This window comes from Hylobates moloch, unplaced genomic scaffold (genome assembly GCF_009828535.3).
Source record: "Hylobates moloch isolate HMO894 unplaced genomic scaffold, HMol_V3 SCAFFOLD_5, whole genome shotgun sequence".
NCBI lineage: Eukaryota > Metazoa > Chordata > Mammalia > Primates > Hylobatidae > Hylobates > Hylobates moloch.
In genome coordinates this window covers 79,543,745-79,560,781 of record NW_026652280.1, presented here as the reverse complement: position 1 = coordinate 79,560,781, position 17,037 = coordinate 79,543,745, and the positions used below count along the sequence as shown (strand labels likewise).

The following is a 17,037-nucleotide window of genomic DNA, read 5'->3' as shown; positions in this document are numbered from 1 at the left end:
CTTTGCAGTGCTTCTATAGCTAAGGAAAGCTTGACAACAGCTGGACTTTAGAGATGATTGCTATAACCCCTCAGAATGCAACTTCTTGGATGCCCATTGGTTATCATACATAACAATATTTAAATTTTGCCTGGTTCAGGAAGCAACATTTAAATGGGTCATTAAAGGACAGTGAGGGATTTTCAGTATGAGGGACGACGCTGTTTGGGAGACCTTTGGAGACAGTGAGTCGTCTGCTGAAAGGATTAGTCCTTTTAGATGCTGTTACCACTGTAAATGCAGACATGGTAACAGTAATGACATGGCCATTTCTCTTTGGAATTAGTCCTTTTACAGATAGTGATGTACTGGCCTTATGTCTCTGGAAGATTCCTTCTACATTCTTGCACATTCGTGAATTTGGTTGCCTCATTGGTAACAGAATCTAAAAGGACTGATCATTCTCTCCGAAGGCCTCCCAAACCATGTGGTCCCTTATTACACTGAAAATCCTCATGTCCTTTACTGCCCCATTCAGATGTTGCTCCCCCAACCAGACCTGTCCTCTGCTCTCTTCATTCCTTCCTTTCTGCATCACAGCCAGAATAAATTCACTCTGGGCTCCTTCTGCTTCTCCACCATGTTGCCCTTTGTGAGTGAAAATTGCTCCCATGATGTCCTGGTGTCCTCTCTCCTGAGGCCAGAAGTTCCTTGAGGTCCAAGACTGTGTCATGTTAATGTCCAGCCCCCTCCTGCCATGAAGAGAGCCTTGAACACATTGAATGCTCAATATCTATTTATTAATGAATGCACAATTGAAAGAATGAAGATTGAATGTCTAGATATTTGTTCCTCTAACCCACAAGCTCACATGCAGCAGAGCACATGAATGTGTGTGTGCCAAAGCCCCAGGCTGGATGCCCACATACATGCAGATGCATGTGCCCTAGGGAGTCCCTCTTCGTTAACATCCATTTAAAATCTCTGTCTTCTTCTTGATAGAGAAACAGCATGATTTCCTAGACTGAATTGAAGAATGAAGGTGAGAGTACAAACAGTGGGAGAGACGTTTCCTCAGCTGTCAGAACAGGAACGACCTGGGTTATGGAAGCCCAGAAAGGAAGGAGGACTTCTTTTGGTCCCAGTGAAAGATGCTTCCAGAATCTGTAGCTTTACTTATTTGCTTGGATCTCGCTGGAATAACTTGGTGGTGAGGTCACTGGTTCTGGGGTGACCACTGGGTTTGCTGCATAGATGTTTGGATAGATGACACTCACCTGGAAAACACAGGCACACAGGGGGCATGCTAAGAAGGACAGGCATGCGGCAAAGGCCTCGGACACTGAGGAACTCCTGCTTCTGAGTAGGCAGTGGAAAGCACAAAGAGCTCCCTTGCCTCCACCTTTTTGAGGGCATCTTTCCACCCACTGAGGAGCCCTGGGACTCACATTGCTTGATTGACAGCAGACCAACTGGCAGCCAAAGTGGGAAGATGCGCATGCGATGCCAAACTCCAGGAGGCAGAAGACCAGCAGCACACCAGAAATCGCCATTCCAGGGTTCTGGAGGCAGAGCAGATGGGGAGGACAGGAGCATGGGACGGGGAGGACAGGAGCATGGGACTGGGAGTCCGAACTGACCTCTCACTGGGGCCCTGCCATGGACTCTCCGTGGCTTTGTGGAAGTCCCCTATCCTCTCTCAGCCTCGTGGGGGGAAATTTCCCACCGGGTTTTTGTAAGGATCAAGTGGGGGAGTAAAAGAATTGTTATTGCAACATTTACTTGGTAGTGTTCCTCTGAGAAAAAAGATGACCATGTTTAGGGAAGCCCCTTGATAGGTTGCTTCGGGTGTGGAGACCTGAGGGTGTGCTCTGGAGTCAGAGAGGGGAGGAGCAGTGACACTACTCTGGGGAGGCGGTGGGTAGGAATTGGAGGGTATGGACAAGCCACAGACAGAACAGGGAGATGGTTAGAGGAAAAAGAAGGAGCTGAGCGCCATGGTGGGAAGGGGGAGGCCACAAGAAAAGGCCTCCTGTGAAAAATGAAGACTTCCCAAAGCAAGGATGTCTAATCTTCAGTAATCAGTGGTTTGCTGGGCTCTGATGTAAACCTCCACCATCCCTCTGAATGTGGGGAAAAGAAAGAGAGATCAGAACGTTACTGTGTCTGTGCAGAAAGAAGTAGACATAGGAGACTCCATTTTGTTCTGTACTAAGAAAAATTCTTCTGCCTTGAGCTGCTGTTAATCTGTAACCCTACCCTCAACCCTATGCTCCCTGAAACAAGTGTTGTGTCAACTCAGGGTTAAATGGATTAAGGGTTGTGCAGAGTGTGCTTTGTTAAACAAATGCTTGAAGGCAGCACGCTTGTTAAGAGTCATCACCACTCCCTAATCTCAAACCACTCCCTAATCTCAAGTACCCAGAGACACAAAACACTGCAGAAGGCCGCAGGGACCTCTGCCTAGGAAAGCCAGGTATTGTCCAAGGTTTCTCCCCATGTGATAGTCTGAAATATGGCCTCGTGGGAAGGGAAAGACCTGACCGTTCCCCAGCCCAACACCCGTAAAGGGTCTGTGCTGAGGAGGATTAGTAAAAGAGGAAGGAAGGCCTCTTTGCAGTTGAGGTAAGAGGAAGGCTTCTGTCTCCTGCTCATCCCTGGTCAATGGAATGTCTTGGTGTAAAGTCCATCGTATATTCCATTTACTGAGATAGGGGAAAACTGCCTTAGGGCTGGAAGTGGGACATGCTGGCAGCAACACTTCTCCTTAAGGCATTGAGATGTTTATGTATATGCACATCAAAAGCACAGCACTTTTTTCTTTACCTTATTTATGCTGCAGAGACATTTGTTCATGTGTTTACCTTCTGACCTTCTCTCCACTATTATCCTATTATCCTGCCATGCCCGATAATGATTAATACATACTAAGGGAACTCAGAGGCTGGTGCTGGCGTGGATCCTCTGTATGCTGAACACCGGACCCCTGGGCCCCCTTTTTCTTTCTCTATACTTTGTGTCTCTTTCTTTTCCAAGTCTCTTGTTCCACCTAACAAGAAATGCCCACAGGTGTAGAGGGGCAACCCATCCCTTCATCTGAACCTTTGGGAAAAAGTCAGCCTCTGAAAAGACTTTCTTGACTTGTGACAGTGGTGTTTTGTGGAGGGGAGGAATTGGGGCTGTTTCTCTGGCTTGGGAAGAAGAGTCAGTGAAAGGATCCCCAAAATGAAGTAAATTAACCATAGCAGGAGGTAACCAGGAGAAATAGAAACCCTCCATTTGCTGTTACCCAAGAATACCCAGGAGTATGGAGCCTTCCACAGTATCTGGGAAGCGCATTTCAATCTAAAAGATCCATCCAGGAGACTCCCATTGCCATCTGGGTTCCAATTACGTGACATGAGAACATTTCATAGTGAAGGTGGATGGCATGCAGTAGGTACCAAAGAAATGCCTCTCAATTATGATTTTTTAATTTTTTTTTTGAGACAGAGTGTTGCTCTGCCACTCAGGGTGGAGAGCAGTGGCATGAGCTCAGCATTATGAGCTCCGCCTCCCGGGTTCAAGTGATTCTCGTGCCTCAGCCTCCCGAGTAGCTGGGATTACAGGCATGCGCTACCATGCCTGGCTAATTTTTGTATATTTTGTATAGTTGGGATTTCGCCATGTTGCCCAGGCTGGTCTTGAACTCCTGAGCTCAAGTGATCCACCTGCCTTGGTCTCCCAAAGTGCTGGGATTACAGGTGTGAGACACCGGACCCAGCCTCAATTCTCAATTATGATTTTTAAAAACAGCATTGGTGACAGCCAGATGCTTGGAGAATTCTCTCCTTTGGAGAGGCCTCTCCTTAGCCCCTTTTCTTCTCCTTCCTCTCCATTTAGCAAGTGGTTATTAAATATCTACTTGGTAGAAGTGGCTAAGAAATGCATCCTGAGAGGCACAATCTAGTAGGAAAACAGATACAGATAATAATTATAATTCACATCAGATAGAGTAAGAGCTACACAACAGCAAAAAGGTATCCCAGAGCACTGAGGAGGGAGAGGGTGAGGGTAGAGGCAGTTGTCCCAGGAAAAGGGGAGTGCAAGATGTCTAAGTCAACGGATCACAGAGACTTAGAGTAGAATGGTCCAGGCAAAGTATGCTGGTCTTTTTCAATTTTTTTTAAATAAATTTTTTTTATACATAAAATATTTCATGGAAAAGGGGTCCCTCAAGCAGCTGAGATATTTGTTATTTGATGAAAAATAATTTCTGCTGTGGAAACCCCAGAGACTCTCCATTCCTTGGGTCATTATTTGCAAAGCTCAGATGCAGTCCGACCCTCCATGTTCAGAAGGGATGACTGAGGCTTGAAGGTGGAATGGGTGGTGGGCCTGGGGCGAGTTCTAATTCCAAGATCAATCGTTGGCAGAACTAAGATTAAAAGCCAAGTTTTCTGAATCAAAAATTGCTGCTCCCTCTACTCCAGGGCACCTGGCTGTGCTGCTTGGGGTTTAGTCTTTCCTAAACTCTTCTCCCATCTTCCTTTCCCTTAGTTCCTCCATCAGCATTTGCTTCCTAATTTCTTGTATTGGGCAGTCCATGCCTCCCTGATTGGTTCTTTCCCAGCAGGAAAATTCCCGAGTACTCGGTTGTGCCTGCCTTTCCCAGTGGATGGGAGTAGCTGGGGTTCAGGGTGAGTGAGAGATTCGAAAGGAGGTGAACTGTAGAGCACAGTGAGATAGAGCCAGATCCCCCAGGGAGGGCAAATACCTGGCTGAGGAATTTGGACTTTAATCGTAAAGTATCTGGGAGCCATAAAATGTTTCTGGGAGGGGAGAAACTCAAGGTACTTTTGATAAATGACATGGACTTGGTCCATAGGGTCTCTAGGTAGAGGCTTTGCCTAAGAATCTTGGAAAGATAAGTCTTTAAGTCTCTTGCGGATAAAAGGATCTGATCGAATACAAACAACAGTTAATGGCTGTTGATGTTTACTGAGTATGAATCACAGCTGGCACATTCATTTATTCCTTGACAGATGATTATGGAGTATCAACCGTGCGCCAGACACAGTTCTAGGTATTTGAGGTATGACAGTGAATGAAACCAAAAACGTCCCTGTCCTTAAGAATCTCATTCTAGGGACAGACAGTAAGCATGAAATGTAACAAATAAGTCAGTTGCAGAGGGTGTTAGATGCATAGACTACAGGAAAGATAGATAAGGGAAGGGAAGTGGGTTACTGGGAGAGTGTGGGTGTTGGGTTGTTCAGGTGGGTCTCATTGGGAAGGTGGTTGCAGAGTAGTGATCTGAAGGAGGTGAGGAAGGGACGGAGGAAGCTGTGGGAACATCTGAGGGAAGAGTTCCCCAGTCGGAGGGAACATTCCAGCCCGAAGGTGGAAACATGCCTGGGGTGTTGGAGAAAACATCACAGAGGTTCCCGTGGTTCAGCAGCAGAGCCTGGGGCTGGGGGCACCAGAGGGCCAGCATCTTCAGGCTGCTGGAAGGACATTGGCTTTTTTTCTGAGTAAGATGCCAGCAGAGAAGTGATGGGCTCTTATGTTTCCAAAGGATCCCTCTGGTGGCCATGCTATCAACAGCTGCAGTGAGGTCAGAGTGGGAGAAGGGGAGCAGTCAGGAGGCTGTTTCCATGACTAGATGAGAGATGCGGTGGCTCAGGCCAGCGTGGGAATAGAGGGGCTGAGGGAAAATGGTGGGATTCTGAATGCATTTTGAAAGTGGAACTAACAGGATTGCCCGAGGGATTGGCTGTGAGGTGTAAGAGAAAGACAGGGTCAATGACGACTCCAAGGTTTTGTCCTGGGCAACTGGAAGGATGGAGTTGCCATCAACTGGAATCAGAAAAACTGAGTAGAGAAGGTTTGGGAAGTGAAATCTGGAGATCAGACTTGGACGTATGAACTTTGAGCTGTTGAGTTGATTATTGGACATGCTAGACTGGTGTATAGGGGAGAAGATTTGGCTGGAGCCATGTATTCTAGAACAATTGTCATAGACAAGGTGTTTCAAGTTGCCAGACTAAATGAGATAGACAAATGAGTAGAGAAAGAAAACCAGAGAACCAATTATTAAGCCTAAGAGATTGGGAAAAAGAGAACTAGCAGAGGAGACAGAGAAGAGGGCAACCAGTCAAGCAAAGTCCCTCCGAGAAGAAGGATCAATCACCCCATTGGGGATTTGGAGAAGAGCAGGTGTTTAGGGAAGCGAGGCTGAAAGTCTAATTGGAGCAGGTTCAGAGAGAATATGAGAGAAGAGGATTGGACTCACTAAGTGTAGACAATTCTTTTAAGAATTTGTCTGCAAAGAGGGCCAGAGAGATACAGTGGTAGTGGATAAAGGAAGTAGAACGAAGAGGAGGTTGGTTGGTTTGTTTTTTAAGAAACAAAAGCATGCTTAATGCTGATGCAAAAGCCCCAGTAAAGGGGGAAAGACTGATGATGTAGAGGAGAGACGGGATGAGGGAGAAGGGAGGAGAACTTGAGCAGGTAGGAGAAGATGGACTCAGTTGTGCAGACAGAGGATTGAATTTACATGGGACACAGGTAGCTCATCTGTAGCTGCCCTATTCTGTTCAGCAGCCACAATTCCCATGTGGCTTTTAAACACTTGAGATTCAGCTGGTCCCAAATCGAGATGTGCCATGAGTGCAAAATATACACTAGATTTCGAAGATTTTGTTCCCCAAATGCAAAATAGCAAACCAAGTTTTTCTACTGATTACATGTTGAAATGACAATATTTTGGATATACGGGGTTAAATAAAATAGATTATTAAAATCAGTTCCACCTGTTGCTTTCACTCTCTCTCTCTCTTTTAAATGTGGCAACTAGAAAATTTAAAATAACATATGTGGCTTGCATATTTCTATTGGACAGTGCTAGTGTATAGTAGAGGTTGGCGAATTATGATCCATGGGTCAAATCCTGCCTGCTGCCTGTTTTGTAAATAAAGTTTTATCAGAACACAGCCATATTCATTTGTTTAGTGTTTTCTGTGGCTGCTATAAGGCAGCTATAGCTGCATGACAGAGAACTGTAGGCCTGCAAAACCTTAACTGCTTACTATTGGCTCTTTAGAGAATAAGTTTGCTAACCTCTTGCTTATAGTAATGGGCAAGAAGGCAGAGAATGTGAGGAGAGGTGCTGGTTGGTGGGCACGTATGCATTCTTTGTAAAATTGCGTTTAATTCTCTCAACATTGCCACAAGGTAGGTATTGTTTTACAAAGGCAGAAACCCAAAGTGAGAAAGGTCATGTGCTTAAAGCTATGGGTCAAGGACTTTAAAATTTGTTCCTTTTCTGAAAGCACCTCCTTTTCCTACCATGTTCAGTGAGGAAGCTTGGTTGTCAAGCCCTTTCTGGGAGTTTTCTAAATGTAGCTAATTCAGAACTTAGAGGATCTTTGGTTGAGACGGATACTCACCACACCCCAGGCGTAAGGATAATAGTTGGGGTAGGCATATGGGTGGGGAATACTTAGATCTGTGATGAAGAGTATGACTCCAACTGCAGAGCAGATTGCACTGACGATGTTCAAGCCCAAACTGCCAGACAGCTGAAGAAGACACAGAGGGTCAGGGTGGGCGAGAAAAACTGTTACAGCTGAGATGAATGGAGACCCAACAAGTGTTTCTTTTTCCCCCCAATTTCTAAAATTGTGTTAACATATATGCAACATAAAATTTAACATCCTAATCATTTTCAAGTGTTACAGTTCAGTAGCATTAAATACATCTACAATGCTGTGCAACCATTGCCACCATCCATCTCTATAACTCTTTTCATCAAAAAGTGTTTCTTAATGTGAATCCCAGGAACCCTATTTCCACTGCAAGTAAAGAGGTGTTCTGTGCAAGAAAGGTTTTGGGGTAAGTTAGCTTTCAAAATAGTTGGGTTGGGCAAAGGTAAACAGATCATCGTGGTATTTCTCAGAGCCTTATAATGAGGATTTTAGGTCTTTCAGAGAGGAAACAATACATAGAGATTTTCCCAAGTTCATCTAACTATCTTCATTGAGCATATCATGGGAGAAATGTTCTCAAGAATAATCTTTGGGGCTGGACGCAGTTGCTCACACCTGTAATCCCAGCACTTTGGGAGGCTGAGGCAGGCGGATCACCTGAGGTCAGGAGTTCAAGACCAGCCTGGCCAAAATGGTGAAACTCCATCTCTACCAAAATACCAAAAAGTACAAAAAATACAATAATTAGCTGGGCACGGTGGTGTGCACCTGTGATCCCAGCTACTAGGGAGTCTGAGGCAGGAGAATTGCTTGAACCCAGGAGGCGGATGCTTCAGTGAGTTGAGATCAAACCACTGCACTCCAGCCTGGGGGACAGAGTGAGACTCCATCTCACACACACACACACACACACACACACACACAAAAAAAAAGAAAAAGAAAAAGAAAAAAGAATAATCTCTGGGAAACACTTGACCTATTTGTCCCATAGGATAAATAGAATCTTAGCCCAAGTGTCTTGGGATGTGATAAGCTAAGATGCTCCATGATTCTGGGCCATGTGCAGAAAGATATGCTTCCATATTTTCAGCTTTCTTTTGAAGACTTTCAAATAGATCTCATCTGGTTGTAGGGACCTGGTCACCCTTTACCCTTAGTAACCTGATTATGAGACAAATGAAGGTACTTTCTTGGTCTGTTGCTAAGGGAGCACAAAGCTTTGTCCATGTTGATTATCAGAGTTCTGTTGGCCAGATTCCTTAGGAAAGCAAGTGACTGAGCCTCCTTCGGCTTCCCCGGAGGCCTCTTCTGTGTACTGGAGGTACTCTTGGCTCCTTGCTCTGCTAGACGGCAGCCCTGGGCCCCTGGGAGCTCTGTGCCTCTCCGTGTCAGGGCTTCTTAGGAAAGCTGTTATCTCTCTCTCTCTCTCTCTCTCTCTCGCTCTCCATACTCTGGTGCCTTAACTAAGATGACCGTATTGCCCCTTCTCACTTCTGCATCCTCTTGGGACTTTTCCACATGTGACTCCAGGGCCAGGCTCCTGTGGCCAGTCTGTATGAGTGGGAATGTGTGTGAGCACCCTGTGACTGGTTATAGTAGGTGCAAGGCTGGGGAGGAATCGTATGTGACCTTACTTTCTCCCTTGCGACACCATTCTATAGGTCTCCAGTTGGAAGAGCTGGTCTCAGAGTGTAACTTACCAGGCAATAAGAATATGGCTGATTTTCCGCTGCCACGGAGAGAGATCCTGAAATGATAAACTGGTGCAGAACAGAGTGGGTTTAGAAAGAGGTCAGGGGCTGGGGTGCCCTTCCCCAGGCTTCTGTGATTCTGGTCACACACAGTGGGTACCTTTGCTGGAACCATCAGCTCAACATGGGGAACAGAAAAAATGAGCTGTTTTGCACTGCATGAAAGGGCACTGGGGTGGGATAAATATATATTCTAGGATCCAGCAAACCTGGTTTTAAATTCTGGCTAGAAACTCTTGACCTTGGGTAAGTTACTAACTTCTCTAAATCTTTATTTCCTTATCTACAAAATGGAAAACTTTATAGCTCTTCCCAAATGTCATTGTCATGAGACAACTTATGCCCTACATCTGGCATTTAGTATATCTTTGCACATAGTGGATGCTGAATAAATGTTGGATTATTTCCTTGTATTTTATTTTCCCACATGTACACCCTATTGTTTTCCAATCTTTATATCAAGATTCAATTAGGTTTGGGGGCTCTGGAGGGGAGAAGGAAGGAGTTACCAGCATCTTCTCTGCTGCTTTTAGATAGAAGCCTGACATCAATCCTTGCCTGTCTGCATATCTGGACAAATAACTTTTAGTTACTCAGATAAACGTTGTGTCGCTATGATGCTAAACATCAAATACAAGGAGGATGATGATGTCAATTGCGTGCATTTCATCCAACACTGGTATTCTGCAGGCACTGTGGCTGATGGGATTGCCTGCCATCATTTGCCCGATGGGCTAGCAACGGTGGTATGAGAGGGCATGAGCTATATTTAATAGGAACTACCATTTGTGGGGCACCATAGAAAATGCTTTTTTAAAAAAGGCTTTATTGACATATAATTCATATATCATATAATTCACCCACTTAAAGTATATGATGCAACTATTTTTAGTATATTTATAGAGTTGTGTAATCATCACTACAATCTAAGTTAGAACATTTGCATCAGCCCCAAAAGAAGCCGCGTACTGACTAGCAACACATCACTGCCCTCCTCCCAACAGATGAAGTGCTTATTTAACCTCACCTCATTTAACTGCATGGTGGCCCATCAAGCACTATTACTCTTGCTATTTTATCAGCGAGGAGACTAAGGCTTAGAGATTTGAAACTCACACAACGTCATCCAGCGAAGTTTTCATTGTAAATAAATGTTTCCACTCTATGGCACATGCATTTGAGAATAAGTCCAGGCAGCTTGATTTCAGACTCCATGTTCCTAACCCTCACTCCATACTCCCTCCCACCCAGGGCAGTTGCATGTGCCATAGAGTGGAAATAGTTATTTACAATGAAAACTTATTCCAGCTGTTTCTGCCTTCCAAGGCCAAGGCCATATTCTCCTATGAGTGGAAAAACAAATCTCAGGCTCACACCCTCCTGTTTATAGAGATTTGATGGAGAGGAAGGGCTACACTTTCGGTGTCCCTCTCAGTCCTTCTGAGGAGCCAGAGGAGATGAGCCTTTGTTTCAGAAGAGGATATTGATGATCTTTGGGAAATAGAAAGACAGTCCTGGGATCAAGAGGGCAGCAAAGAGCACAACTGCCCTGCAGAGCAAAAGGAGGAAGGTCATAAGGGCTGAAGGGACTCAGCAGCCTGGTGGGAGGGGGCGTGGTCAGTGAGGCATTTGAGATGCCAGGACAACTGCCTGCTGCTCACCGGCACTTGGTGGAATCCAGTGCTCCGTGGTAGGCATTGTGTACTCAGTGGTAGGCCTGGGTGGCTGTGCTGCTAGCCCTCTTCATAGCCCCACATTCCACGAAGGTCAGAGATACAGGAACAGGTATCATGTGAGTGGTTGTGGGAGGGAAAGGGGCTGAGTTCTGAGTTTGGGTGTGTGCAGAGCCTCGCTAGAGGAGCCCTGTTCATTTGCAGAACTTGTGTGGCTGTGGGGGATGGAGATAGCTCTAGGCTATTTTATTTAACTCTTATAAGGTAGAGGGACTTGGGCTGGCACCTAGGTTACTCTGGAGTTGTGCCTTTTATGAGGAAAGTTGCATTAGTGTCACAAGTAGGTGTGTGAGTCAGGAGGAAGACTGTAACAGAAGGGAGAGAAAGGAGAAAGGAAGGTGGAGAGGGGAGGAGAAGGAGTGTGTGTGTATGTGTGTGTGTGCGTGTGTGTGTGTGTGTGTGGGCAGGGGGACACTGCAAAGGAACCATAAAGGTAATAAACTGACATGGAAGAAGGACTGTAGTTCTTAACATTTTATGGAGTCACAGATCACTCTGATAATCTGACGAAAGCTATGGACCCTTCCAGAAAAATAATACACATTTAACATATTAGGTATTTTGCCAAAATGGAGCCGCCAAAGCCCATCTGCAGATCCAAATTGAGTCCCCACTGCTCAAGCACTCAAACCCTTGCTGTTCTACAGCTGTGAAGCCACTCTTCACCTTTGCTGAGTGTTTTTCTCCTGGAGCTCAGGCTTGTGGGCCTATGTTCAACAATGCCAGGGGCTATTCGCAGTGTATTTTTTACATGTGGATGTTTTCTTTGTGAATTAAGAAAATACATCCCTTTTGGCCGGGTGCGGTGGCTCACACCTGTAATCCCAGCACTTTGGGAAGCCAAAGCAGGTGGATCACCTAAGGTCAGGAGTTTGAGACCAGCCTGGCCAACGTGGTGAAACCTTGTCTCTACTAAAAATACAAAAATTAGCCGGGCGTGGTGGTGCGCGTCTGTAATCCCAGCTACTAGGGAGGCTGAGGCAGGAGAATTGCTTGAATCTGGGAGGGGGAGGTTGCGGTGAGCTGAGATTGCGCCACTGTGCTCCGGCTTGGGCGACAGAGTGAGACTCCATCTCAAAAAAAAAAGTAAAAAGAAAATACATCCATTTTGAGCGTATGTCACCTTGCGAGGTTGTAGCTTGATATTATGGGCTGAATTGTGTCCACACCCTCTATCCCCCACCAAATTTCATAGATTGAAGCCCTAATCTGTAGTGCTCCAGAATCTGACTGTGTTTGGAGATAGGGTTGCTAAAACCGTAATTCAGGTTAAATGAGGTCACCAGGGGGGACCCTAATCCAATATGACTGGTGTCCTCATAGGAAGAGGAGACTAGGACACAGGCATGGAGGAAAGGCCATGGAAAGGCATAGGGAGAAGATGACCTTCTGCAAGCCAAGGAGTGAGACCTTAGGGGAAAACATCTGCTAACATCTCCATCTCAGACTTTCAGCCGCCAGAACTGTGAGATAACAAATTTCTGTTGTTTAAGCCACCCAACCTGTGGTGCTAAACTCTGCTGGGGCAGCCCTACCAAACTAATATACTTGTAGAACAAGGCCAGGGCTGGCTGGATTCCTATGCCCCGCGTTTGGGTGGCTGGGAACCTTCCGCAGGGCACCGCTTCCGCAGGGCACAGCTGTACAACTTGGCAAGCTGGCCTTGAGTGCCTTGACACCTTCTGGGAACTCATCTGGGGGAGGACTTGAGTTACTCACCCACAAGCCTCCCCAGAAGGGAAAGCCTCCGTAGAATGAAATAGACAGGTATTCCCCTACGAGAACTGTCGCCATGATGGAGCCGAGGCCGATGTGAGCCAGGCCAATGATGATCTGGATGGCCTGTCAAGAGAGCCACAAGCTGAAGTCTTGTTTCTGGGTCCTGCCTCCCCTATGAGCATCCTTTTAATTTTAATAAATGTTTTATTTTCATGGTCTAAAAAGTAATATGGGAAATACAAAAATGAAATAAAAACTACCTATAATCTCCCCCCCACCCCTGCCTGGAGAAAACAACTGTTTATATTTTGGTGTATTCTCCTATTATTCTTTTCAAATATATACCTTGATAGCACAACATGGCTCTGAATTTTATTAACTTAATATTTCATAATGAATGTGTCCCCATGGCATTAAGTATTCTTGGAACATATGTTTTTTCAGGGCTGCTCAGATCCCATTATGGATGGTCTGTGGAGCAGTTGAGACAGTTACTGGACAGGTAAGATTATTTCTACTTTTTTTCTATTATATGTGACATTGTGATAAACATCCTTGTATGTAAATCTTTGCCTTCATCTCTTATTTCTTTAGGATATTGTTATGTGTTGAATTATGCTCCCCTCCCCCAACCCTTCTCCAAATTCATAGGTTGAAATTCTAATGCTGAGTGCCTCAGAATGTGACTCTATTTGAAAACAGAGTTGTTGCAGATGTAATCAGCCAGGATGAGGTCACACTGGAGTAGAGCGGGTCTCCAATCCAATATGACTGGTGTCCTTACAAAAAATGCCATGTGGGCCAGGCACAGTGGCTCACACCTGTAATCTCAGCGCTTTGGGAAGCTGAGACGGGCGGATCACCTGAGGTCAGGACTTCAAGACCAGCCTGGCCAACATGGTGAAACCCTGTCTCTACAAAAATACAAAAACTAGCTAGGCATGATGGCAGGTGCCTGTAATCCCAGCTACTTGGGAGGCTGAGGTGGGAGAATTGCTTAAACCCGGGAGGCAGAGGTTGCAGTGAGCCAAGATCGCGCCACTGCGCTCCAGCCTCGGTGACAGAGTGAGAATCTGTCTCAAAAAAACAAAAAAAGTTTTCAACTTTATTATGGTGTGAAAGTGACATGAATTCAGTAGAAACCGTATCTGGAGTACCCATACAACCATTCTGTTTTTCACTTTCAGTCCAGTATTCAATAAACTACATTAGATATTCAATAACATTATTAAATAGGCTTTGTGTTAGATGATTTTGCCCAATTGTAGGCTAACCTAAGTGTTCTGAACGTGTTTAACGTAGGTGAGGCTAAGCTATGATGTTTGGTAGGCTACGTGTATTAAATGTATTTTTGACTTATGATATTTTTAATTTATGATGGGTACACTGGGACATAATCCCATTGTAAATGGAAGAACATCTGTGTATGTTTGTATATTACACACTTGGTAGCAAATACAAATATATTACTTCCTTAAATTCACATAAATGTAAGCCAATTATACACAGTGTCTGCCCCTTACTTTCTTCCATTAACTCCATATCTTGGGGTGTGTCCCTATCATTACACAAAGAGCTTTCTTGTTCTTTTTATAGCTCCACTACATTTTATTCTTTGGATGCACTGACTTAACCAGTATATTACACTGACTTAACCAATATACTGACTTAACCAGTATTATATTGATGGGTATTACAATTTTTTTGTTATCACAAACCACGCTGCAATGAATAAGCTCATATATATCACAGTTTGTGCAGGCACAGAAGTTCCAGCAATGGAATTATTGGATATTTTGTAAATCTGGCAGATACAAATTTCCCTCCCTAAGGGTTGTATCAATTTATGTTCCCATGAGCGCTATTTGAGGGTGGAGCTAGGGTTGGAGCTCAGGCAGTCTGCATCCAAACTCATGCTTGTCATCATTCAGCTGCACAGTGAAATGGGCCTTTCCTTGCCCTGCGCAGGACAGCCTTTCAGGGGTTGGGGTGACCATTTATGTTGTTGATTGCCTAACCTGCTTTGTTTCCTGTTGGGCAAATATTTGATTCGATCTTATTGGATTCTGACTCTACCTTGTGGTCTCCTTTGGTCTTGCTGGGACCCCTTCAGAGGCCACAGGGCTGGGCGTGGATCCTGGCAACAGGATCAACCTTCAAGCGCACTGCTTTTTTGTTGCTTTTCTTTCTCTTTCCTAAAATGCCTAAATCAGAAAATACAAGGTCTGCGCAGAGGCCCCCCCGTGATGTTGTGCAGCTGAGTTTTCTAATAGACCTGTGTTTGGCAAGGTGCAATGAGCTCAGCCCCACTTGCGGGATGTGGTGTTTGTGTATTTCCCAGGCCTTCCCTTCCCCCTGCCATCACTCCAGCTGTGCAGTCCGTGGCCTGCAAAGGGAAATCTCACTTACCCCCAAGGTTTTGCCTTCTTTCAAAGCTTTCTGCACAGGCTGCCCATTCACATTCGACACCAAACTAGGTGGGTTCCCAGGAACTAGGTGGACTTGCGGCTGGTTGTTTGGATACAAGGGCACCTGAGACATAATTCTTGGGGTCACAGGATAACCATTGTGGGGTGCCACCACCAACACAGAATTGGCCACCGGAACTGCTGAAGTCATCGAATTCATGCTGCCAAGAAATAAATGCAACAGAATTGTCCCTCACATATGGACTCGTACTTACTTAAAAAGGACTTTTGCTTCTTCTGGCTCATTGGAGCATCTTAACCCTCTACAAGTTTATGAATCCCATGTTACAAAAAATAGATATCAGTTATAGGGCACTTAAGAGGTGCTTTACAAATACATTTCCTTTCATCCTCTCACCCGCCCAGTTTTACACATGAGAAAACTAAGACTCAAAGAGGGTGAAGGCTACCAGAGGGCAAGGGGTCTGTCTTTTCCATCTTTGTGTCCATCATAGTGTTTTTTTTATTTTTTATTTTTTTTGAGACAGAGTCTCGCTCTGTCACCCAGGCTGGAGTGCAGTGGCATGATCTTGGCTCACTGCAATCTCCGCCTCCCAGGTTCAAGCAATTCTTCTGCCTCAGCCTCCTGAGTAGCTGGGATTACAGGCGCCCGCCACCACACCCGGCTAATTATTGTATTTTTGGTAGAGATGGGGTTTCACCCTGTTGGCCAGGCTGGTCTCGAACTCCTGACCTCAGGTGATCCGCTCACCTCGGCCTCCCAAAGTGCTGGGATTACAGACGTGAACCACCATGCCTGGCCTCTCATAGTGTTTAGAGTGCTGCTTTGCAGATGTTAGTACTGGCTGAAAGCAAAAGTTCAGAACTAGAAAATCTCTTGGACAACATTGAGTTCAATTCTCTCATTCTCTGGAAAAGGAAACAGGGTGAGAGAGTGGACAAGAATCCTCCAAGGTCCCAGGTATGTCAATATTAGTTAAATGGAGATTATCCTTCTCAAGGGAAGCCCCATTGCTAAGGCAGTGTCTGTTCATTGGGTGGCTTCCACTGCTCAATTTTCTAGGCTACTTACACATTCTAATGTGGTTTAAAAAATTCTTTTTCTTTTTGTTTCTCCCATCCCCCTCCATCTCCTGTCTTTCTCTTTCTTTCTCTTGGAGCAGACCCAATAAAGCTAGTACAATACACTCTGCCTATACTTTACCCACACTGGTTCGCCGTAAGTCTCATTTGGTAGAAAAACCTTATCACCAACTCCCAGTTACCAACCATCGGATTAAGCAGACTCACCTTGCTCTGCCAGCAGCCATGTATCTCTTGATCCTACTCCCTTTTCTTTGCTGTGGCGACCTTGTTTTTTTTTTTCCCTGAGAGAACGAATGTACTGGGGCCAGTTGGGTGGTAGGGTTAGAAGGATCCGAAGTCCTCTATTTCCTGGATGCAGGCCAGGTTACGTGCTGCTTAGAGCTCAGTTTCATTCATGTTTATTTCCTGTTTTGGTTAATGAGCCAGTTAAATATGGTTTGATTTGACAAGAGTCTATGGTATAGTCTCCACGGAAAAGAAAGGCTTGGGCTGGTTGCTCTGGGAGACACAGAGATGAACTGGGCACCGAGGGTGCGCTGTATTTAGCTGTAACATGAGACAGGATGAAATAACCACCACAGTAGAGAGAGAAATGTCCCCACAGGAGAACAGAGGAGAAAATGATTAATTGGACTTGAAGAGATTAGGGAAGACTTCAAACAGAAGGTGGCATTTGAAATCAATAAACTGCAGTCAAGAAAGGGGTAGAGTCACAGCGAGTGAAATAAGACTTGTATCAACTTAGATCTATTTTCATCCAAGTCAGAGCCAATAGAAAATCAGAAGCCATCCATAGGAGGGCATTCCACATATGTATGACATACATCGTGTGAATTGCACAGTACAAAAACAGCTGCATGGAATAGTCCAT

General features: G+C 45.2%; 1 protein-coding gene across 1 annotated transcript; it reads right to left on the bottom strand.

Annotated features, from left to right (window-relative positions):
* Positions 1-761: 761 nt before the first annotated feature.
* MS4A8 (membrane spanning 4-domains A8) lies at positions 762-16,539 on the bottom strand. Its single transcript, XM_032152994.2, has 7 exons — positions 16,371-16,539; positions 15,061-15,280; positions 12,652-12,774; positions 9,149-9,208; positions 7,410-7,541; positions 1,428-1,541; positions 762-1,256 (listed from the first exon to the last, which is right to left on the bottom strand). The coding sequence occupies exons 1-7, from the start codon at positions 16,388-16,390 to the stop codon at positions 1,152-1,154; spliced, it is 774 nt and encodes a 257-aa protein (XP_032008885.1). The 5' UTR covers positions 16,391-16,539; the 3' UTR covers positions 762-1,151.
* Positions 16,540-17,037: the final 498 nt, after the last annotated feature.